Below are 24,727 nucleotides of genomic sequence, written 5' to 3'. Positions count from 1 at the left end.
ATTATTATTCTCACTCTGTTAAAATTCCTCTAACAGCTTTGCTTCTTCAGCATTATTGCCGCCAGTATACTATACAAGTACTTCTAAGCATGAAGATGCATGAATCTTTAAAAAGAGCTTTCTACCACCCCAAATTTACTTAGTTCTTTTCATTTATCTTGCATATACTTTTTAAAATTAAAAACAAAAAATGAAGCACAAAGTGTTAATGACCTTTCCATACCTAAATTAAGATAAACGACATTTTAAAAAGTTTGGTTGTGATAAGAGCAGGGCTAACCAATCCTAACTTCAGAATTCCTGTGTGACATCACAAGACCTCCCCAGAACACTTTTTCTCCTCCACCTACTTCAATTGTTCCCACAGATCTGGTAACAGAGTCCGAAAACTTCCCAGCTAAACGCAGATAAGACTTCACACAACGGACAGTACTCTAGATTGTGATCAGCACAACAGCCAAGGTAAGAAATACATTTCACTGATTTTAGTAATTCTTACTTTCTACAATTCAAAATTACTGTACCTTTTAAAAAGAGTTAATCATACTTTGTAAAGTTCAGTTCGAAGTTAGACAAGTGTCTGATATGACAAAAAACTTAATTTCTAAATAAATGCTTATCCGGTCAGTGACAGTAAGAATAAGACAACTTTGAAAAAAGAGTTGCATTCATCTTTGGTCCTTGTTATTGGCTTGTCATTTTAATTTAAATTTCACTTTTATTTTGCTTTTCAAAAGTGAATTTCTGCCAATTAAAATATCTCAACTATTTTACATATTTGGTGGTAGTGGTGATTTGATTGCTCCATGCAAAAACAGTAGCTGCATTTGTGTTATTTGTTACTCTGCTGAGAAATGAGGACTGAGCTATTTACATCTGCAATACTATGAACAGTTGTGTGATTGTACAGCATGTACATTATTGGCATGACTATTCGGATATTACTGTTATGATTCCTTACAGTGAATATTAAGAGTTTAAGAATATATAACACAAGCTACTTTTAAAATGCTTTTGAAGACTTTTTTCCCCTCTCTATTTATAAAGTCCAGTCAACTTTCACCAAACACTTGTAAAAAATAAAAAACCAAGCTTTTAATAAAATTATTTACTTATATTAAATTGAACACTATATCATAAATAATAAGTTCAGAAATTTTAAAACGCTTGTCAAAAACACATGTAAAATTCTAAAGTTACAAAACAGTAATTCAGCACTTTAAAAATAGAGACATTATTTTGGCAGCATACACATTCCTAAATATCTGATTTGAGTAAATTTGACAAAATGAATGTTTACTCTGCCTATTCATGAATATACTTTTATCAAGTTACTATCCTCCACTGTTCTTCAGTTTCTTCTCTTGCATTTAGAAGAGGGGGAAAAGAAAAAAAGAAAAAAAAAAAGCCCAGGAATGGAGATGCCACAACAAATTTTATAACTTCTGTTTGAATTCTACTCTACTCTTTGATGTTATTACAATCCTCAATTTTAATATATGAAATGTGTCTTTATTCTTAAATCTCAATCAGGGCATAAAGAATATCACATTGATTTTATTTCATTATTTTTATCTTCATATCTATATGTTAAAATAAAATTTACCTCTAGAACCCTAAGGTCCTATGACAAATGTTAACCCTGCTGCTTTTTATGGATAAGAACTTTGTAATTCCATAAGCAGCTTTCCTTAAGGGATGTGAAAACATTTCTAATTTTTCTCTACCACTGAGGCACCCTAACTGCCTCTCAATATCTTTATATTCATAAAATGTTTTTCCTTTGATATTACACAAAAGTCAGTGTGAGTGTTTTATATGGATATTTGTGCATTTTTACTAAAATACCTACCAAATTACATTCTCACAATTCAAATGGGATGTTCATGAGTTCTTTTACAGTACCAAAATTTCAGCACATCACAAATTGCTCCAAAAAGATGATAATTTCTAGAAAGAGCAGAAATTCCACTATCGAAGTTATCCTTAGATAAAGAGCGTGTCTAGGTTAATAGAAATTACATAGTTATAGTGAGTGCTGTTCGAATTTCAAACATAATGCACTAATGTCAGACACTATGTCCCAACAAGTTCATCTTTATCATATGGTAAAATTTAAGTAGTCTTTGTTTATAAAGACGTGGTTTAAAGTTAAGTGTTAAAAAAAAGTGTCAGATGAAATAAAATGGAAGAAATGTGAAAGATGTTTTAATTATGAAAATTGATTACCTTTTAAAAACATATGAAAGTGCTAGAGTACTTTGCTTTACTAGGAGGAGGCACGACATAATCATTTCCTAAAACTGAAATATCAAAATCATTTAAAAGTATTTTAGTGGACATAAAGGAAAATAATATTCCAGAAAAAAATTACATTTGGCTATATATTTATACATATTGTTTCTTAATCTCACTAATTAATTGGAGATAGGAGAATATCTGTAGAAACAAAATAGTTCAAAAAGAGAAAAATTTTAATGTATTAAATGTAACATGTAATATATTATGTAATGTACCAAACTACATAATATATTAAAATTTTAAGTAAAAATTCAATGTAAAGACTAGATTACCTCTTTAAATTAGTTAATGTTTATTACCAATCCTAGAAATAAAGATGGTTAATTAAAACTTCCTCCTTTATTCTTAAACAATTTTCTAAATGCACCGGTGTATACAAATATTTCATTTGATGCTTTTAACTCCTATATGTTTAACACCACATCTCTATTTTACACCTGAGGAAACAGATGGGAAAAGGGGAATGGCCCAAGGTCACAGAGCTAGGAAATGGTGGAGGCTTGGCAGGAGCTGAGGTTTTATGACTCCACATATGCACATCCCATCCACTGATCAACATGGCTTAAAAATAAATCATGACATTGGCAAAGCAAAATAAATGGAAAGTCCTCAAATACTCTTAATGGTATGCTAAAAGGCAAAGTTAGAAGATGCGAACTCTTTTAAAATCACACCATTTCATTTAAAGTTACTTTACGTATGAGGCATCACGTTCTTAATAGCCTTTATAATGTTCTCCTGATCATTTCAAAGCCAGGGATATAAGAAAGTTATAGATGCCTGTAGTTACTAAGCAATAAATCCTGGAAGGCAAAACTCAAAATAACTGCACAGACTTTAGAAACAGTAACACGCCACAATCAATCAAATTAAAGTTTCCTTTTATTTAATTTGTTTCATTGCTAAAATATTCATGCCTTTTCTCTATTTAGCCTTGATACCAAAAATCCAGGTTAATTTCTCCTCAAAACTTTTCACAAAAACCACTTTCATACTTCATTCCAGTTCCATACTAAATCCTTAGCTTTCCTCAATTTCATTTCTGACCTCCTCACGTTCTACCGTTTAAAATATTCAACCCCATTTGTTCTGAGGTGCCTGAAAACAGGAAACTTGCTTTGTTATTTGTGCTATGAAAATCACTAACTTTCATCTACATTGCGAATTAACATAGTGCTGATCATACCAGCAAAGGAGTAAACCTAACGGTTAAGAAATCAAGAAAGTAATTCTTCTTACAGTGACCTCAATGAGATCATCCGTAGTCTCTTTGACCACTTCCAGAAATAGTATATCATTGTTCTTACCCTCCAGAACTCTGAAGCATATATCATCAAATAGACACATGAAAATGAGGCTTGGCTGCAAACAGCGCCACCCCAGTATACTTGTAGTTCACTGAGGACCTCTAGTGTTTTTAAAACGAACTCCACCTTCAGGCCTTTCAAAAAAAAAGACCAATTCACTCACATTCATGGGGGTATATTTAATTGGCATTCATTTGTCCTTAAAACTTCCCCTACACTCCTTCCCCACATGCTCGTTTCCCAAAAGAAGAATCTGAAGTCTCAACTGCTACAGAGTTAAAGGAATATTTTAATTGCAAATAAGTTAATTTTAACATAAACAGATAATGAAGATAAGCCTACAGACAAAACAGCAACAGCAACCTGCCGATTTCAAAGAGAAAAACCTCTCTATGCTGTTGTTTAATGCATTTTCCTCCAGGCAGAGCTTTAAAACAAGGGAAACATTTCATTATGGGTCAATTTGGGGGTTTAGAATATTGATTCTTATGTTTAGACAACTCTTTTCATAACCAAGCAGAAGCAGCTTGAAGATTCTTTCAAATAGCCATTGCAGACCAACAATGCACTGGAGTGTTGCTGCCGCAGAATAACTTCAAACAGAACTTCCAACTGAAGCATTAGGCAATTTCAAAAGGAAAATGATTCCACCAAAGTGAAGTTTTGCATGCCAACAGATTGATGATAAATCTAGTGATGAATTGTCCTGATTTAATTCAACAAGTCAAAAAGAGTGCATACACAATCACTTCTGGATTATCTGTGCAAAGAATAGCAAACAGTAGGAAAAAATAAAACCTCAAAGTAACCCTAATACAGACAAGTCCTGTAAACTCAGATCTATAGAGAATTCCAACCTTCTGAACCAATTAAATGGAACAAAAATTCTAAAAGTTATGTCAGCCTATAATCTTGGATGTGTATTATTTAAATTTACTAGCAAAATATGCCCATGTTTTACTAAAAGAATAAATAAGTAGACAAAAATGAAAGGAAAGCAAAATTCTGAATTCCACAGCTATAGATCAAGAATCTCAGGAATTCATGATTTCAGCAGAGGGAGTACCCAAAAAAACCTGAAATTCAGAAAGTTCTGCAAAGCACTAAACGTGTTTAAAATATAGGCAGAAAATACTGCTCATTATATATATCATTAAGGTAACAACTGACTAGCAAATCATAAAGCAGATCTCCAAAAGTTTTCAAAAGTCTACTGAAGTTCCTTTTGCACAAGAATGCATCTGACATTACGTTAAGAAACAGACTCACTGCCGACAGGATTCCTGCAGAAGCCGATACCGTGCCTTTCACCCAAACCTTGCTCAACATGGCACATGATATTTGTTGAAGGATTAGAGTTGCCTGCACTGTCTCTCTCCTCCTTCCACTTCAAAAAACAGAATACTATCTTGAACTTGACTATATTTACTTTCCAATTTCACCCTTTTGAGCAAAAAAGGAAAATTGGACAACCAAAGGCTTTATAATCCCTACAAAGAATAGTAAATAGTCTTCCCATTCCTCCAAAAATGAGAATAGTCATAGGTCCCACAGACATACAAAATACCCCGTGGAGACATTTCTGCCTCTTAATGTAACTCAGGAGAGGGGGATCGGGCATTTCTACAACCAAACTCCTATCAAAGAATCGTTCATATTTTCAATATTCTGATTCTAAGGCTCGATGATGAGTTAATTCTTCAAGTGTCCTTACTCCTCCTGTCCCAAACACCTAATTTACGCATATTGTCATCCTTTAAAAAAAGGAAAGCAGGGCTAATTTCCATCTTTATAGCTGTTTTGGCCAGATTCAAGTTCAGAACATCCCAACATAATCTATTTCTGATTATACTAAAAGAATGCTCTAAAAAGATCAGATAAAATGAAAATAAAGTGAAATTTTTCTATGCTCTCCACCAAATACTACTTTATTTACAGCTTGGCTCTAAGAAAGGCGGGGAAAAGACTGCAGGCATTCTAAACTCATCAGATGGTTGTGAGTGCAAAGAAAAGAATGATAAACACCTGACGACCATGCCATAAATTCTGATGCAGTGAAGGTCACAGACAACTCCAAAAATAGCACTGTGCTGTTCCTACACACAGTTTTTCAATTCTCAACATATGAGAGGAAGCCCCATCTTGTATGGATGAATTCTGGCTTAATTGTCATGCAGATTTTGGAAATTCAGCAGCATTAGGACTCAACACATTTCAGATTGTACTACTGTAAAATAAATTGGTCCCAAAAACTTGAATGCATGTAGCTAACATTTCAGCATGTAAAGCAGACTTGGTTTTGGTTTTAGCACAAGATTATAAAGAGACTAAAAATCACTTTATAATTATAACGTATTTCTAAGTTTGACAAGAAACAAGACACTATCTTTGGTTGTCTCCTTTATACTCAACCTGTTTCCAGGAACAAACTATCCTTTTTCAATAATAGTTGGCTGTTGAAGTAGTATGAGATCATCTTTAAAGTACACTCATTACGCTTCCATCAGGAGAGAGCTCCTCTCTTTTGGGTATATATCTTCGCATTTCACAAATACCAAATACTCATTTGTACAAAGCCTAGTTCAGGTTAATGTTGTTAATCATTAACAACAATTTAAGCTGTAATCCTCTAAGGTAAATCCTCTGAACCTCATTATCCTCATCCATAATAAGAAGACACTTGAGAAGAATATTGGAGATTATGTGTTCAATATCAAATTCTGTTATTCTAACTGGTTAATCTGTTAAGGCACTATCTTTAATCATTAATAATTTTATTAAAAATATTAAAGTAAATCATAGAAATCCCTTATTCAACTTACCGATTTATTCAAATGGTACAAATTGTGTACTAAGTACTAGAATATAAAATAAACATGTGGTTCCCCATACTCACGAACTAGAAGTCGACTTGGGGGCAAAGACACATAAATCAAAATTATAGCAAAGCTATCCTGATATAGGTAATACTAAAGATCTACTGAAAACCAGCGGAGGTGATAACCAATTCTGCCTCGATGTTACTCATTGTGTTACTTGTGGAAGGTTTCATTAGGAAGCGTTACTCAAACTGGGCCTTAACGATCAACTGAAGTTTGCCTGGCAAAGAATCAACAGTAGAGGGGGGTGGAAGGGAGACATCCTAGGCAGAGCCAGAACAACATGTGCAAAAGACAGAATCATAAAAGGGAATTAAGTATTTATGGAAAGGTGACATGTTTCATGTGACTGAAGTACCACTCATCAGTATCAGGGTAGGGAACGACTCTTGTATATGCTTCATGATGAACAACTGGCCAGCTTCCTCCTTCTCCATGTTTTATCTCAAAATCATTTTTAAATTCAGACCTTTTAGACCATATAAAGTCCTAAAACTTCACAAAAACGTAAGTTCAAAGAGGAATTACCAATACTAATTCTTATTCCTTTCTTAACTGTTACATATCCTTATATAAAGCAACTAGTTAGATATATAAAGTAATAAAGGAAATCTTCCCCACAATTACCCAATAGTACAAATTCACTGTATCTACGATAAGCAAGTATAAGCAGAAACAACTTAAAGAATGCATTTTCTTAACAAAGATAACCCCTGTATTTCTATAGCATTTTATTGAAGGAATTGAAACAAAAGTAATTAAATACTCACCAAGTTTAAGCTGCCATTTTCTAAGGAGGGTGTGTTATAGATAAATTAAGTAACAGCCACTTGTGTTGGACAATGAAGAATATATGCTAGAGATACATCTATGCTAAAGAATATACACTGGAGAAACACAGGTTGTTACCAATTCTTTAAGAGAGTGAAGTGTGATGTAAGCTGGCTGTTTGGATCTCCTCACTACAGACAAACACTATGGAGGAGGCCAGAGTCTCCAGCCAAATGAAAGACCAGTCTAGCATTTAATTCAAAACATAACAGAGCCAAGTTGAATTACTGACAGTACAGAATCTAACCACCATATATCACACGGTTTCTTTGTAACAATAAATGAAAAGTTCTAACTGCTCATGCCTGGTATATAGTATCTTCCTCTTTCCCATTTTTTCAGTTCTCCCCTCTGCTCTCTTCAGCACTAGTTGCTCTCAGAAATGGAGCTGTCAGGTTGACATGGATTTTCAGGCAATGTATAGACACGAGGGAGAAAATGAAATCTGGCCACTGGAGTAATGTAGTAATATTCTGATTAACAATGATATATCAACAAATGTTAACAGCCATTATCTCTGGACAATGGCAGTTATTTTTTAAATTCCATTTCTCATTTTTCTTATTTCAAAATGTATGTAGATGTATCCTGATTGACAACAAAATATTCCCAAAAGTTAACAGCTATTACAACTGTCTCAACAGCTATTACAGCTATCTCAACAGTTAATTTACAGTTACTTTTTAATCTATACCTAGTTTTTCTAGAATAATGTGTTGTTTCAAGTATTATTTTGTTTTATTAATTAGCACAATAATTAATTAGGGAGTAACTAATTAATTACTTAGGTAGAATAGCCTGTGGGAGCTCAGAAAGAAAGCAAATGGAAACCACTGCTCTTAAGTACAGGACATTTGTGAACAGGAACTGTCCGTGGTAAACAGCGAGATAATGATCATTCTATTACTATGCCTCTGAGCCCGACAGTCTTCGGTACTTAATATTGTCTTGTTAAAACATTACTTAAAATAGCATATTCTACAAAGCTATAAAATCATAAAAAGGAATGATCTGAATCCATTGTTCTGCTAAAACACTTCCCTTTAACTATTTTATTTTCGACTAAAGTTAATATCCAGACAAAAAATTATCGCATGTGTTTCTTTTTATGAGATTTGCTCTGGAGCTATTAATACACTAACATTCACCACAGTTACACTCACAGAGAAACAGTCTTAATGAAACTATACGTAAGAATTTTTGCCCAAGGAAACAGCCCAAAACAAGGTGCACCCTAAACCAAATTATACTTCTAGTCATTTTAAGAGGAGGAGGCAAAGATTGAAGTTACTACACTCCAAATACAAGACAAATGAGACATCATTGTGACCAACCAAAAAAGACAGACACTCAGAGAGACAGAGAAACGTGTGTGCGCGTGTACACACACAGGCTAGAGAGACGTTTGCTGTCATAAATACAATAATGTTGAGGAAGATAAATTAATACAAGCTTGTGTTTTACGTGTTCAGAAAATAGGTTACACATATGATCCTAATCCCTTTACTATTTTACATTCCAGGCTACCTAAAAGAAGACAGTGATCGCACATTTGGCTGTCAGCTTTTTATCTTTCCTTTGCCATTTAAGACTTAGACTTCCTGCCTTCCTGGCATCATGGAGAAAGTCCAATACCTCACTCGCTCTGCTATAAGAAGAGCTTCAACCATTGAAATGCCTCAACAAGCACGTCAAAATCTCCAGAACCTATTTATCAATTTCTGTCTCATCTTAATCTGTCTCTTGCTGATCTGCATAATCGTGATGCTTCTCTGATGTTCAGCTGCAATGTCCAGTGCTGCAACTTATCACCATCAGCTTCAAATCTGTCATCCCATGAAGAGGGGAAAACAATACCATATAACAGACCACTTCCTAAGTAGAAGAATTTCTTTGTGAAAAGGTCAAGATTCAGAACAAAACAAATTCTTAGCAAATGTATTCATCTGCCAGATCTTGTAAACATGAAAAGGGCCTTATTTTCAAAAGTTAACTTTAAAATGACTCTAAGTATGCATAATGTAACTGTTGATTTCCTCAACAGAGCTTGTAAGTTTCTATCCCAAATCTTTTCTGAGGATGAACTAGAGGTTTAGTTTTGAAACTGCACTGCTAACAAGTTCACTTCATATAGAAAGCATTAGCTTCACCCTTTGGGCTAAATATAATTTATATTGTACTGTAAAAGCCTCTTTGATGTTTATTAAGTATTTTTCAGGTCTTCACCAAGTACCAAAATAATCATTCAAATGAAGTGTCATCATTTGAAATAGTCCACTGACTGCTCACATTTGTTATCTTTATTACTATCATAGAAAAGTCTTTGTAGTAACTCTATCAGAACCTACATTCTAAAATAGAAATTGTATTTTTTCTATATATATGACACTTTTTTTTTTTTGAGGAAGATTAGCCCTGAGCTAACATCTGCTGCCAATCCTCCTCTTTTCACTGAGGAAGACTGGCCCTGAGCTAACATCCATGCCCATCTTCCTCTACTTTATATGTGGGACGCCTACCACAGCATGGCTTGCCAAGCAGTGCCATGTCCGCACCTGGGATCTGAACCGGCGAACCCCAGGCCGCCAAATCAGAACGTGCGAACTTAACCGCTGCGCCACCGGGCCGGCCCCGACACTACCATTTTTTAAAGTTTATGATAATCAAGTAGAAAAAAGTAAGGCTATACTCTTACATAAATAAAATTTCTCTGAACTAATATTTTCAAAGAATTACAGAATTCTAGCACATGTAGGTAAACCATAAATCTGTTCTCGCTAGTACACTATGACCTATAGATAAGAACTGTTGGTTAATTTAACATCTGACAGTGTGATTAGCCATAATTACTAATACACAGGTAGAATAGAGTCTAACGTTCATTTAAAGTGCAGTAGTTGATTATCTGAGTTAGAGTACATATCTCGCCATACCATATCTTTGGAATCACGAAATCTTAAGATTTTAGAATGATTTTATAGGTTGTCTTCTAATCTCATATTCAATGTAGGCAAGGAAAAGAATAAAGAATAAAAAATATATTATTTCAAGCATTAAAAAATAAAATTTTTAATTCTCTCTCCAAAATTAATTAATTCTTTGATTACACTTTGAAATGAACTTTTTGTCCCACTATGGTTAATGCTACAATAAAACTATTTTCCTTAATTTATCAACCAGATGGTAAACAGCTACTTGGTAGGCCACTCCACTATAGACCCAGCAATGCTAACCTATAATAATGTTCCTGCTGAATACATTTTCAACTTCATTTAAAAATATCTTCCAACAACTCAGAAAACAATAGAAGTAAAAATTGGTGTTGGAAAATACACTCAAGAATATTTGGTAATTTAAATTGACCCAGTTTAAAATTAATTCTAAAATGGTTTATATCTGTACTGCATAATCCAGTAATTTTAACTTCAGTTCACAACATATTACTAATATAGCAATTCTTTTTTTTTAAAGATTTTATTTTTTTCCTTTTTCTCCTCAAAGCCCCCCAGTACATAGTTGTATATTCTTCGTTGTGGGTCCTTCTAGTTGCGGCATGTGGGATCCTGCCTCCGCGTGGTTTGATGAGCAGTGCCATGTCCGCGCCCAGGATTCGAACCAACGAAACACTGGGCCGCCTGCAGCAGACTGCGCCAACTTAACCACTCGGCCACGGGGCCGGCCCCAGCAATTCTTAAAGGAGTAGAGAATGTGTAATTTACCACATGATTTGCTAAAATATGGCTACTAAAAGAATTTGAGAAGTCAATATAGACCTTGGTTTGTAACACAAATGCTGCTAATGGAAAGGTGAAGGAGACATTGCTGTTAAATTTTTCTGAATCCTGAAAGGTGATGGAGATGAGGAGGGAGACAGTGTTAGTTCACTGATATCTGAAGAATAGAGGAACAAGGGGTCTCGCACTGTCAGGGGATGTCTTGAAGGAAGACTCATCCACGGGTTGGAGATCCCTAATATCAACTAGAAAGCTTATAAATAACAGCGATACATTCACCTCACTGATGTCAGTAATTATCCATGCAAAAAGTAACCAAGTTCTATAATTAGCTGCACTGATCTTAAAAATAAGTGGAAAACTTAAAATGATAAGTTCTATTCCTTTTATTACATTGTTCATTACAACATCAACTTAAACTATAAACTGTGAAGTATGGGGTTTTTCCTAAGTAAAACAGAATAAAGAATTTTTTGTTTTTAATTCTGCCTTTAATAGAAATTAAAAGCTTATACTTGAGGATTACAGAATACTGTAACAGATTATAATGTAAAACAAAAACCTATTCTTTAAATGGAATTTATTTATTCTGTTTATCATGTTGTGTAAAGAGCAAGATGTAATAAAACAATGTATTTAAAAAATTTTACCAAATGCTCAAATACTTTCAACTGCAGAATAAATTCCCATCTTAATTTATAGGGTACTAAAAACAAACTAATTTTTAAACGTTTAATGCTGTCTTTTATATTTTAGTTGGTTCAAAATGTTTACTGAATGCAAATCACCTCTAGTAAAATGAACTTTCTTGAACTCAGTGAAATCACTCTATAATACACTCATGATTGATACGACCATAAAAAGTGTAATTATAAGTAGTTTTGTAGGTTGATTTTGTAGGTTGCTTTTGATGACTTACCCCAAACAAAATAAGATCAAGATTTCCTATACAGACACAAGAGGGCAGACCTACATAAAATAATGAACTTCCCACTACTTAAAAATTACTTATCTTTTGATTATTTTTGAGTCTCTGGCAACACAGGAAATCGATAAAATTTCAAAAAGGTTTCAATCTTCTGCTAAATAACAGCACACTTTAAATGTCTAAAAATTATCTGCCTATACTATATAGAAAAGTTGACAGATGAAAAGAAGTCAAACATATTACTAATTTTGCTTATTAAAGCACGTATACAAAAATAAATTATATGCTTTTTAGCTACCTAGTGAATGTGCCATAATGTCATATCCTTTCTATGGAGAGTGTTAACAATGTCCACATCTTTCACTGCACAGTTATATTATTTTAAACAAAGAAATTAAAGACAAAATGAGGTGCAAAAATAAGACTAAAAATAAGAAAACTTTCTTTCCAGAGGATGTAAACGAACACGTAAAATGCTCTAACGTTAAATTTTTTTCATTCTTATTTTAGACAAACACCAAGTCATTTAACTTTAAGTCATTTTTATCAAATTTTTTATTTATATTTTTGATTTATCTAAGAGAAATTCTCCAGTAAAATATGTCGAAATCATTAGGTGCCAATATCTTGACTGATCAGGCCCTTCCATGATTTAAAAAGGCACACAATTTTATCTTCCTCTTTAATGAGTGCAACCCAGAACTTAGAAACATCCTAGGGAATATACGAGAAAAGAGGAACCACCACTTCGTCGGTAAAGAGACCACGTCCTCACTACCGTCTGGGAGACCCTGTGAGCTCTAGGAACCCAGTGGGCACTGCTGTGTGTAGAAGCACACACCCTCGAGGCCCTCCCCACCGCTCCCCCTGCTCCCAAAAAAGAAATCTAAGAGGGATCTGGAAAGGGATCCATTCTTTCCAAAGAGATGACGTGACTGTGCTGTTGGTTTTTACCTTCTGTCATAGTCCTTGTGGGGTCAGACAGTATGAGGGGAGGGTGGGCAGAGAGGGGTGAGGGAATACAGAGGAAAGAACCAAGGACAGTGGTGGACACTGCACATGGAGGCCTGTATCCTAACCAACTGAGGGCACAGATGGCTTCTCCACTCACAAAGGAAAAGGCCTCCAGTTCTCTCTGCACTCAACTGACTTAGGAAACCACGGGAATCAAGAACACCATGCACATGAGACTGTGAGGCTGGCTCAATCATTATTCCGGACCGAGTCCTAAGAAGGGCAAAACTTCCATGTTACAATATTAACCTCTTCAGGGAGAAAAGTGGGGTAAGGACGCTGTGAGGCTCGACTGAGATCAAACACTCTGAGAGCTACAAAGTTGTATAAATCTAGGGTGGTGTTAGACCGTGACTCTCAGCCAATTCCTTTTCCTAGCTGTAAAGAGTCATTTTTTTCATGGCAAGAGTTTAGCAGTTGTGCTTGAAAATCACAATTTATCAGATGGGCTGGTCCTTATTAAAGCTCTTCCTTTTATGCAAAAATTAGACTAAAAGGAAGTCAATGTTTAAAAAAGCTTTAAAAAAACAACTAAGATGAGAGCTTTAAAAATAAAGATAGTACTTGGAGGTGCCAAGGAGAATGTATTTAAGAATTTTTTTCTGTAGTAGTCCAAGAAGAGAATCAGAAGGGAAGCAGTCATTTACATATTGTAGTTGAAGTGTCTAAGTTTTCTTTATCGGGTTTCATCTTTCTACTCGAAAACTTAAAAGAACTATAAAGAGACCATCCCAAATAAGGTTAATGGAAAAGTAGAGCTTTCCAGGGTACATGCAAACTTTGTCCCTTGTAGCCTTCCTCTACCAGGCACTGGGAAGACGACTTAAAGAGAAGCTGTGCTGCACGCTGCATCTCCAAGCTCCCTACCCTCCCCGCATTGCCTCAAGCTGGGGAAAACTTTGTTTACAGCAGGGGTTCCTCCAGGGAGAATGAAAGCAGGAGTGAACCAGTACTTGCTCCTTTAAACTCACCCAATTTTCTCAGTTACGTATCTTTCTATCACACCTACTTCAGGTTGGCGTAGAATACTTGGCCCCTCTGGACAACTCTAACTCTGAGTAAAGACACCAGCTGGAGAAACAACTGCCTGATCCCTGTTCTCCTATAACCATAAGCATTTGAGAACTAAAATATGATAGTATTTGAAAAATCAGGTTTCCTATCTTTTAAAGACTTGAATCAATAAATCACAAATAAATCTGGTTAATTTGCTCTTTTCTGATTTATAATTCAGACTAGTCATGAGGCTTCTGTTTGGTTACGTGGCTTAAATATACATAACCAAGATTATAAGAACTATATCCATAACAAGAGTAAAGAAGGCACATGGATGTGTTGAGGGCTCTCCTGTGAATGTAGCACATTGGGCTGTGTGTGTGTTTTGGGGCTGTCCTCAGATTTGTGAGGGTCCTAGGTAAGCGATCTCCTTAACCTTTCATAGAATATATTTCTTTAATTTTTCTTATTTTTATTAGTAGTAGTAATGAATAGTAACGTAAAATGTTTACTCATAATCATAAAGTGCTTTCCTTAAACTGATAAGTAAAGCTTGACACCTGATTTAACTTTTTAAAAACTAAGCACACCTGTTTTATAAACCTAAATATGTATCAACTATGACCAAAACTTCATAGATGCCTCTTTCGCTCTGCCTTTTCATTTTATAGATGAAGAAACTGAGGCCCAGAGATCTTAAATACTAAGTAATAGGTAGAGAAGCATCCAGCTTCTGAATCTGATAGAACCAGAAACAAAATCCAAGGCCCCACCCTCCCAGGCCATGCTCTTGCTGTTACACCACGCCAGCTCCTTTGTTTCTGCTTTAAGTTTCCTTAGAGAAAATGTTTTCCCTTGTTTCTTTTTATGCCCATTTAACAAATGAGAAGGAAAGTAAATACCAAGTTAGATACAAGATTTTAAGCTTTTCATTCTAATCAGTCTCAAACGCTTTTTAAGTTTTGTTTATTGATGCAACACTTTCCAAGTTTACAATATTTATGCTTACTAATTTGCAAGAGAAAGGAAAAGCAAAACAATCTGTGACTGTGGACACGCTGTCATGTGCACTGCAAGTGTGTTGTCATACTCACAACATCCACTGGAGGGAAGCAAACACGAGATTTTGAGCCTTACCTGCATTGGTGATTCACTTTCTGGTCGAAACTCTTCGATATGCTGCTGTTGCCAAGGAGCTAAGCTATAAGAGTCCTCTGTAGTTCTACCTTCCAAAGGATTCGTCCTCAACTGCTCTGTAAGCCACATCTGTGTCCTCACAGAAGGCTGAATGGGAACTCCCCCTACTGCCTGCTGACCAAGCATTAAGTATTTTGGAGGTTCAAAAGTCTCTGAGCTTGTCATAATAGGCTTGCTTTCAGGTAAGGCACTATAAGTCATGTCTAAGGTCTGTCTCCGAAGAGTGGAGGAAGCAGCTCTAAAGTCCTCTTTGTTACAGCTCTCAAATTTATATTTGCAGTCCAGAGTTGAAGATCGTTTTTTACTTATTTCCTTGTCCTCTAGCTTAAGCATCTCCATACTATCATGTAAGCAGCTAGGCCCAATTGTCCTTAGTTGTGATGTTAAAGCCTTGCCTCTCCCTGTCTTTTCCAAACCACTCCTTGACTCTTCAGTGTTTACACCACCACTCTGGCTGTAGTTATCCGGGGCAGTGAGTTTGGATAAAGATGACCATTTCCGGAGGGGCCGGAAGTCCTTCATGTCTAGTGAAGAGTCCTGCTCTCCTCTACTGTGGTTCCCCAAGGTTTGCATGAGGCTTGTACTCCATTTTGAGCCATCTGATGTCAATGATTCTCTATGTTTGGAAACCGAAGCACTGGAGTTAGACGGCATGACATGGGCAGTAGGAAGAGTAACTAACGATCGACTAGGCTTAAAAGATAATGTGCCACTTGAAGTTGAATGATCTGGAAAGAAAAAAGAGTGCTAAATTAGTTGAAATTAATAGGGGAAAAAATGAGGCAAAACACAAAAAAGCCAAAACAAAAATCTGAATGTGGGTTCCCAGGACAAGTTTTTCAAAATAACGGACTTATTATTATTATAAGTATTCCTTTATCTGAAACAAATCAAACATACTTTCAAACATTATTTTCTAAAAATGGATACATAAAGTACATGTCCATTTACCACCTACTTACAAATGAAAAATGACTGGAAACAGGTTTATATTCAATGTAAGTATTGTGCCTTTAAAAGAAAAATCCATCTCCCTACTGAAAGGTCTTACTCATAATTTAGCATTGAAGCCTGAAACACAACTTTATCAGAAACTGGTATTTTTCAGTGTCTTTCCTAAATTGTGGAAATCTATGCCAAATCTGAACATTTTAGCATCTCCCCAAACTCTAACTCAAATCAGAAATATGGGTAAAGGAGCTCCTGTAATAATGGAAAACAATCAGACAGGATTCTAGCAATATATTTGTGGATACAGAGTAGTTCCCACATTCCTGGTCTCCTTAATGGCATCACCAATGATGTATTCCCCAAGCTAGAACTCCTGGAGTCTATTTTGATTCCTATCTTTCTCTGCATATTCATTAAATCCCCAAGTTATAAATTTTTATTTCCAAAAGATTACATAGCTATTGCCTCAGGTCAGGACTTCACATAATATTATTCTACACACAGGAACAGTTTTAGTAGGCTCTAGGAAAGCTCAATGGATAAATAAGGGCCTCTATACTCAATGAACTTACCATCAAGTGCCAAATTATCATCAAATGTGCCAAATTAAAATCAAAGATTATAATTTTTATCAGAGGTTATCTAGAAAGAGGACAGCAATTTGAAGTGTGGGGGGAGAGAAGGTAAGTGATGAAAAGCAACTTTCACAGTTTATTCTATATCTGTGCATACTGTTTGACTCATTTAAATATTACTTTTGAGCTTTGTATTGTTTTAAAGAAATAAAACAATGGGAGAAGAAATGTTGAGAAAGTCATAAGAAAATTCAGATGGGAAGATCCAGGCAAACTAATTTAAAAAATGAAATTCCAGTAGGTCTTTGCACAAAATTTATTTACCTGGAGATGAACAGGGAAAAACATTACAGATGGAGGAATTTGAGCAAAAGTATTACAGCGGACATTCATCACATTCAAGCTTTCTATCGGCTTCTGCAGAACCTTTCTGTATGCAGGAAAAGTATCAAACCTAACCTCCCAAAATAAATTTTAGGCCTCAAATTCCCAACATGCCCTGCAACTATGATGCAGACATTCAGAAACACCTGCACGAGATCTCAGTTTGGAAGTGAGTCACGTGAGAAAATGGGTTCCGTGTGGAACCACCATCTTTGGCTGGTATGGGCAACAGCAGGGGCATCAGCCTCCCCAGATGGCAGCAGCAGAGGCAGCCAAAGCAAGTTCTGGCCCAGGAGGGCAGCAGCTGGGCAGCACTGGTGGTTTCCCCCACTGTTGGGTGGGGCAGGAGAATGACAGTTCTCAGGGGTGTTTTGAGGCATACTGACTGCCTGGGCGCCTGGTTCTCCAGCCCTCCCTAAAACTTCTGTGAGGTACCAAACACCCTTAAATTCCTCATCTGCTCAGTCAGCCAGTCAGCTGCTTCTGCTGATTAAGAACACTAACTGATCCAAGTGTGAAGCCAGGAGAATGTGGCTCCAAAAGAAGAAAAACAAATTATCTCGTTTATCCACAGTATGGAATAAGGATCAAGAAAAGTTGCTCAAGATAATTCTTGACAGGTAAAGGTGAACCAGAGCTGTACGAGTCTTCAAATCCCCTGCTAAGGAGAGAGCCTGGCCTCCACTCAGCAAGAGATATGATATCACTGAAAGCTTCCAAACAAAGGCGTGAGTGACGTGATCAACACTGTACTTAAGATGGTGACTCCAACAGCAGTAATGAGGATGGATTAAAGCAAACTGATGGGCAGCAGAAAGACTGACTATGATGGTAATCAGCAGAAGAAGGAAATAGAGGGGAATATGCTACTGAAGGTCAGTTCTAAATAGAAATACAACAAATGTTCCCCAAAAGTCTATGGAATATTTGTATTAACATACTATTGTGTCTATTTTTACATATATATATACATATATATATATATAGGTTTGTGTTATTATTCCTAAAGGAATATTTGCATTAAAATCATCATAGCCTCTTACAAATATATTTTTTAAGACAAAAAATGAGTTTTACATAAAATTTGAAATTTTCGGTTTTTTAAATTTAAAAAAATTTGTAAGTAAAGATATAATGTTAAGGTTATGTGTAATGGTTTTGAAATCAGCCTTTTTAAGATCTTATTTTTTTTCCTTTTTCTCCCCAAAGCCCCCCGGTACATAGTTGTATATTCTTTGTTGTGGGTCCTTCTAGTTGTGGCATGTGGGACGCTGCCTCAGCGTGGTTTGATGAGCAGTGCCATGTCCATGCCCAGGACTCGAACCGACGAAGCACTGGGCCGCCTACAGCGGAGTGCGTGAGCTTAACTACTCAGCCACGGGGCCAGCCCCTGAAATCAGCCTTTTTAGATTCAACTCCTGGCTCTACCACTTAGTAGTCATGTGTGCTCAAACAAGTTATTCAATCTCCTTGCATCACAATCATCTCGTTCATAAATGGAGATGACAACACTCAGGATTAAATGAAATAATACACATAAAGTACTCAGAAGAATTCCTAGCACAAAGCAAAATGTTAATTATTATTCAACCATTAAAAAGCTAAAAGTAAATGTTATTTTCAGTATAGCAGACAAAAGGCTAAATATCCATACTATACAAAGAACTCCAACAAATAAAAAAACTAACAATCCAATTTTAAAATAGGCAAAGAAAATCAGTAAGTAAATCACCAAACAGAAACACAAATAAAAAATACATGTAAAAAAAACAGATGCTCAAACTCACCAACAGTAAAAATGCATTCCTTATTATATTCATAAAACTATTAAACGTTGCTAATATCCTACAATGATGGGCACATAAATTGTTACAGCCTTTGGAAGAAGAGGGGCAACCTGTATATATCAATATTTAAAATATGCAAACATACAAGTGAATATATGTAAACATGTACAAATGTGCATGTACATACATATATATTCATGAGAAGAATATATCCAAAACTTAATAAACAAAGGTAACCCCTGCATAGTGGAAAGAGGAGAAAAGGAGAAAGATGCTTTCATTTTTTACATTACACAACATCTTATTTTAATTTCTCTTCAAGGAGCATAACTTAACTATTTTGTCAAGCTTCTGCAAAGGTGTTTTGTTTTGTGACCTCAAAGAGTCTGAAATATCTCAAAGAACAGTTACTACAGTATGAATAAAACATCAAGTGACTGTCTCACTTTCCATGTCACAGTTGGAACCTCTGAGACCAGAGATCACCAGTCCTGCTGCTCCTTACATCTGATAATGTGCTACTTTCCTGGCTACCTTCGCTAGCTCACTACTTCCCAGGTACAAGAAAAATCAACAATTGGTGATGAAAGACAATTCCACATCAGAATGGTATCTACTCCTACAAATCTGAAAGCAACTGACATATGCTGTTCACTGAACATCACACCAACAAGACAATTTACTCCTACGTATCACTTAGCCAAAGTTCTCAAACTTTAGCATAGGATACAAGCTACCTGGGATCTGAAGCCCTACTCCAAGAGATTCTGAATCAGATAAGCAGAGAGGTGTCCAGGAAATACCACTTTTTAATAAGTAATTCTGCTATTCTCTTCACTACGACATCATTCCACCTGAGTCTGATTCCAGTTCTGAAGCCTTCAAGCTTAAATATCCCAACTTCAACCAGCACCAACATCTAAGTTCTAGTGTAAAAATTGATTTACTATGACACTCAGAAAGCATTACTGTCAAGACTAAGGAATAAAGCTTAGGCTAGTCGCACACATGTAGACATACATACAAAAGCAAACACAACACCAATAAATAAGAAGTTAAATATCTGATGGTATGAATATTTGAAAAAAGGCACTATTATCTCTTAAGAGATGAGTACAGGAAATATTAATTTTAACAATTTTAACACTTTAAAAATATTATTTTGTGCTAATGAGACACAATTAGAGGTAGACGCAATGCAATCCTAATGTGCTTTATTACACTACCTAATTGTAGCCACAAATCCCAAAGGAAGTCATTACGATGACATCTAGCCCATATTTAAGCTACAACAGTGAAATGCGAAACCAGCACAAGGTAGTCTCTATAAAAACCAGAGGACAGGATTTATAACATTCACAGAGAGCAGAGAAGAGCAAACGGCTTCGGACAGATTTCAGCTTGTAAGGGAAAAATATAAGAGGAGGACATTATTGTAACCTGATAATGCAAGTCACTTATATTTAAGATAACACATCTGAATTCTGAACATAATCCCAACCTTCTGTTTCACTGTCATGTTATTCTTATCTGGCAATAGATGAACACATCTATCCTATCTTCTGTTATATATATAGGGATAGTCTCTCTCTCTGCTCTATCTTTCTGATAGTAAAAAGGAATTAAATTAAAAAAAGATTGACCTGCAACTAAGATATACAACTGTGTACAGGGTGGGCTTGGGGAGATTAAAGCAGGAAAAAAAAAAAGAAAGATTGGCATCAGTTGTTAGCCCAGGTGCCAATCCTTAAAAAAAAGAAAAAAAGACCACGCCTTCTAGATCTATATTATAAAAATAAATCATGAGTCTTTATGGTAAGAAAAAAGTAATCAGGAAATTATATAACCCTGTATCAAATTTTCTGATTTAAATGGTAACAACTTAACACATGTATCAATCAACATGAAATATTATAACAAATATTTTATATAAAAATGTTAACCCTAGCTCAAAGGCAATGATCAAGTTTTTATACAACACCATGATACTTTTTTCCTTTCCTGCTAATGCCATGATCATAGCATCTGAGGGGAAAAGAAAACATTTTTATGCCACATGTAACCCATCTCTTTTTTTTTTTCTGTTTACAAATGAACATTTCTAAGTATTCCCTATTATTTTTAGGTAAATTTTTAAAAATATTCTAAACTACACTTTGATAGGAAAGGAGCTATGTAAAGAAAGCCAACAATAATTCAATCAAAGAATCTGCTAGGAATGTATTATATACAAGGCACTGTGCTAAGTAGAAAAGACAACGCAAATATATTATTTGCAATAAAAATATAAATATAGCCCTTCCTCTCAGGGTTTACAACTTCACCATTACACACATAGCTGCAGAGCAGGACTAAAGTTTATCATAAGGAAACTACAAAACATCAGATAATGAGGAAGTGAGCCAGAGAGAAAAGGCAGACTATTCATAAAAGAACTCTCAGCATGACAGCCAATTTCTCAACAGTAATAATGAAAACCAGAACACAGCGAAATAATATCTTCAAAGAGTTAAGACTGGTACCTAAGACTTGTTTGGAAAGGTAAGCTATCTTTCAAGTTTGAGAGCAAAATATATTTTCAGCTAAGCAAAAACAGAGCTTACCATCAACAGACTCACTAAAAGAACTACTAAAATTCTTTTTATTTCTTTCAGGAAGAAGAAAAATGAGTCCTGAGTTGTAAAAACAAATGAATTGTCTTTTTTTTTAAGTAAACTTCTATTAAATCAGACAAATGAACAACAATGATTGCCTAAAACAATACTTGTGGGTTAAATAAGAGACAGAGCACCAAAATATTGGCAACTAGAACATATAACTCAAAACAGGGGTGAATGAGCATTCCAGTGCTTTAAGGTCCTTACATTTGTGAGAGGAGGAAAAAGATTCTAATTACTACTGTAGCTAGTCACGTTAGGAATGCATGTCACAATTTCTACATTAACAGTAAAAGAATCGGTAGAGCTGGTACAACTGGACAGCCACAGGCCAAAGAAGAAAGTAAGAGCCTTAGTTTATACCATCCACAGTATTAACTCAGAATGAATCACAGGCCTAAATGTAACAGCTAAACTATAAAGCTCTTAGAAGAAACCATAGGTGTGAATCTTCATGATCTGAACTCAGGAAGTGGTTTCTTAGATATAACACCAAGAGCCAAAGCAACAACAATAAAAAAAATAAAGATAAGTTGGAATTCATTAAAATTCTAAAAATTTTTGCTGAAAACGGTACCATCAAGAAAGCAAAAGATGCCAGTTGGATCAAGATGGTGGAGTAAGAAGATCCTTAGCTCACTTCCTCCCACCAACACACCAAAACTACTACATAGAAAACAATGATCGCTGAGAATGACCTGAAGACTAGCAGAACAGATTTTCCACAACCAAGAACATAAACAAAGAGCCACACCAAGACATGTAGGAGGGGCAGCGCGGATACCCACAAGCAGAAGGGATATCACAACCATGGAGGTCCTCCCAGATAAGCAAGGGGCCTGAGCTCCACATTGGCAAGAGGAACCTCCATAAAGACTGATTTTTAAAACCAGCAGGGCCTACATATGGGAGAGCTGGAGAGCTACAGGAAACTGAGACTCCCTTCTTAAAGGGCGCACACACAAACTTGCTCTGAGTCCGAGCACAGAGGCAGCAGTGTGAAAAGTGCCTGGGTTGTATGTGAAGAAGATTTACTCACTAATTTTAGGGTATATGCTGGAGGAGCAGGGATCTGTTGGAACTGTCTCTGGGGACAGAGGTGCTGATGGGTGCCATTTCTTTTTAATGCTCCTACTTAGTTGGCCTGGCCTTGACAGATGCCATTTCTAACACTCTCCATCTAACTTGCAAGCACCACTTGCCCCACCTTTGTGCTCCTCTGCAGACCTGCCCTGGCCAACACCCCTCCAAGGTGGCTGTCACCCAGCTCTACCTCGGCAGGCAGCCCCAGTCAGCACCAGAGCCCCTCCAAAGCAGCTCCCAACCCATGTGGCCAGCCCTACACACCAGTGCACCTGTAGCAATCATGGCCGAGGCACAACCGGAGAGTGAACACAGCCTATAAAGGGGACACACTTGAAGTACCTAGCTCTGGTGACTAGGGAAAATTGTGCTCCTAAGCTCCATAGGACCCCTTCTCAAAAGACCAGGAGACACAGCTGATCTACCTAATACACAGAAAGAAACACAGAGACTTAGGTAAAGTGAGGAGACAAAAGAACATGTTCTAAACAAAAGAAGACAAAATCTGAGAAAAAGAACTAAACAAAACAGAGATAAGCAATCTACTATCAGTAGACTGACCTCACTAAAGAGCTCAAAGTAATGATCATAAAGATGCTCACTGAACTTGGGAGAGGAATGAATGAATACAGTGAGAACTTCAACAAAGAGACAGAAAATATAAAGAAGAACCAGAGCTGAAGAATATAATAACTGAAATGAAAAATACACTAAAGGATATCAACAGCAAATCAGATAATGCAGAAGAACACATCCACAACCTGAAAGACAGGGTAGTGAAAATCACCCAACCAGAACAGCAAAAAGAAAAAGGATAAAAAAAAATGAGGATAGCTTAAGGGACCTCTAGGACAACAGTGAGCTTACTAATATTTGCATTATGGGGTCCCAGAAAGAAGAGAGAGAGAGAAAGGGGCAGAAAACCTACTTGAAGAAATAATGACTGAAAATTTCCCCAACCTGGTAAAGGAAACAGACATTCAAGTCCAGGAAGCACAGAGAGTCCCAAATAAGATGAACCCAAAGAGACTCATACCAAGACATACTATAATTAAAATGTCAAAAGTCAAAGATAAAGAGGGAACCCTAAACAAAGCAAAAGAAAAACTAGTTACATACAAGGGAACTCCCATAACACTACAAGTTAATTTTTCAGCAGAAACTTTACAGGCCAGAAGGGAGTGGCATGATATATTCAAAGTGTTGAAAGGAAAAAACTTACAACCAAGAATACTCTACCTAGAAAGGTTATCATTCAGAATTGAAGGAGGGCTAAAGAGCTTCCCAGACAAGCAAAAGCTAAAGGAGTTTATCACCATTAAATCACCCTTACAAGAAATGCTACAGGGACTTCTTTAAACAGAAAATATCATAACTAAAAATAAGAAAATTATGAAGGAAAAAATCTCACTGGTAATGGCAAATATATAGCAAAGGTAGAGGATCAATCATCTATACAGTTAGTTTGAAGGTTAAAAGACAAAAGTGGTAAAATCATCTATATCTACAACAATTACTTAAGGGATACACAAAATAAAAAGATGTAAAATATGATACCAAAAACATAAAATGTGGGAGGGATAAGTAAAAATGTACTGCTTTTAGAACATGCTCGAACTTAAGAGACCATCAACTTAAAATAGACTGCTCTCCACGTAGGTTGTTACATATGAACTTCATCGTAACCAAAAACCAAAAACCTATGATAGATACACACACAAAAAACATGGAAACAAATACAAACATAACATTAAAGAAAGTCATCAAATCACAAGGGAAGAGAGCAAGAGAAGAAGAAAGGAAAAGAGAAGAACTACAAAAACAAGAAAATGATTAACAAAATGGCAATAAGCACATACCTATCAATAATTACTTTAAACGTAAATGGACTAAATGCCCCAATCAAAAGACAGGGTTGCTAAATGGATTATAAAAACAAGACTCATAGATATGCTGCCTACAAGAGACTCACTTCAGATCTAAAGACAAACAAAGACTGAAAGTGAAAGCATGGAAAAACATACTCCATGCAAATGGAAACAAAAAGAAATCTGGGATAGCAATACTTAAACCAGACAGAAAAAAAGACTTTAAAACAAAGAC

The 24,727-nt window shown here is 35.8% G+C and overlaps 1 protein-coding gene across 2 annotated transcripts in view; it reads right to left on the bottom strand.

Annotated features, from left to right (window-relative positions):
• Nucleotides 1–24,727, bottom strand: part of CEP85L (centrosomal protein 85 like) — a 167,878-nt gene that overhangs the window by 86,248 nt on the left and 56,903 nt on the right. For both annotated transcript variants that reach the window (XM_046675707.1, XM_046675708.1), the window contains one exon: nt 15,128–15,915. In XM_046675707.1, coding sequence (XP_046531663.1) covers nt 15,128–15,915 — 788 coding nt within the window. The remainder of the gene's footprint in view (nt 1–15,127; nt 15,916–24,727) is intronic.

The sequence above is a fragment of the Equus quagga genome, chromosome 11 (genome assembly GCF_021613505.1).
Source record: "Equus quagga isolate Etosha38 chromosome 11, UCLA_HA_Equagga_1.0, whole genome shotgun sequence".
NCBI classification, from domain to species: domain Eukaryota; kingdom Metazoa; phylum Chordata; class Mammalia; order Perissodactyla; family Equidae; genus Equus; species Equus quagga.
Note: the sequence above shows the minus strand (reverse complement) of the source record. Positions and strands in the feature narration are given on the sequence as shown.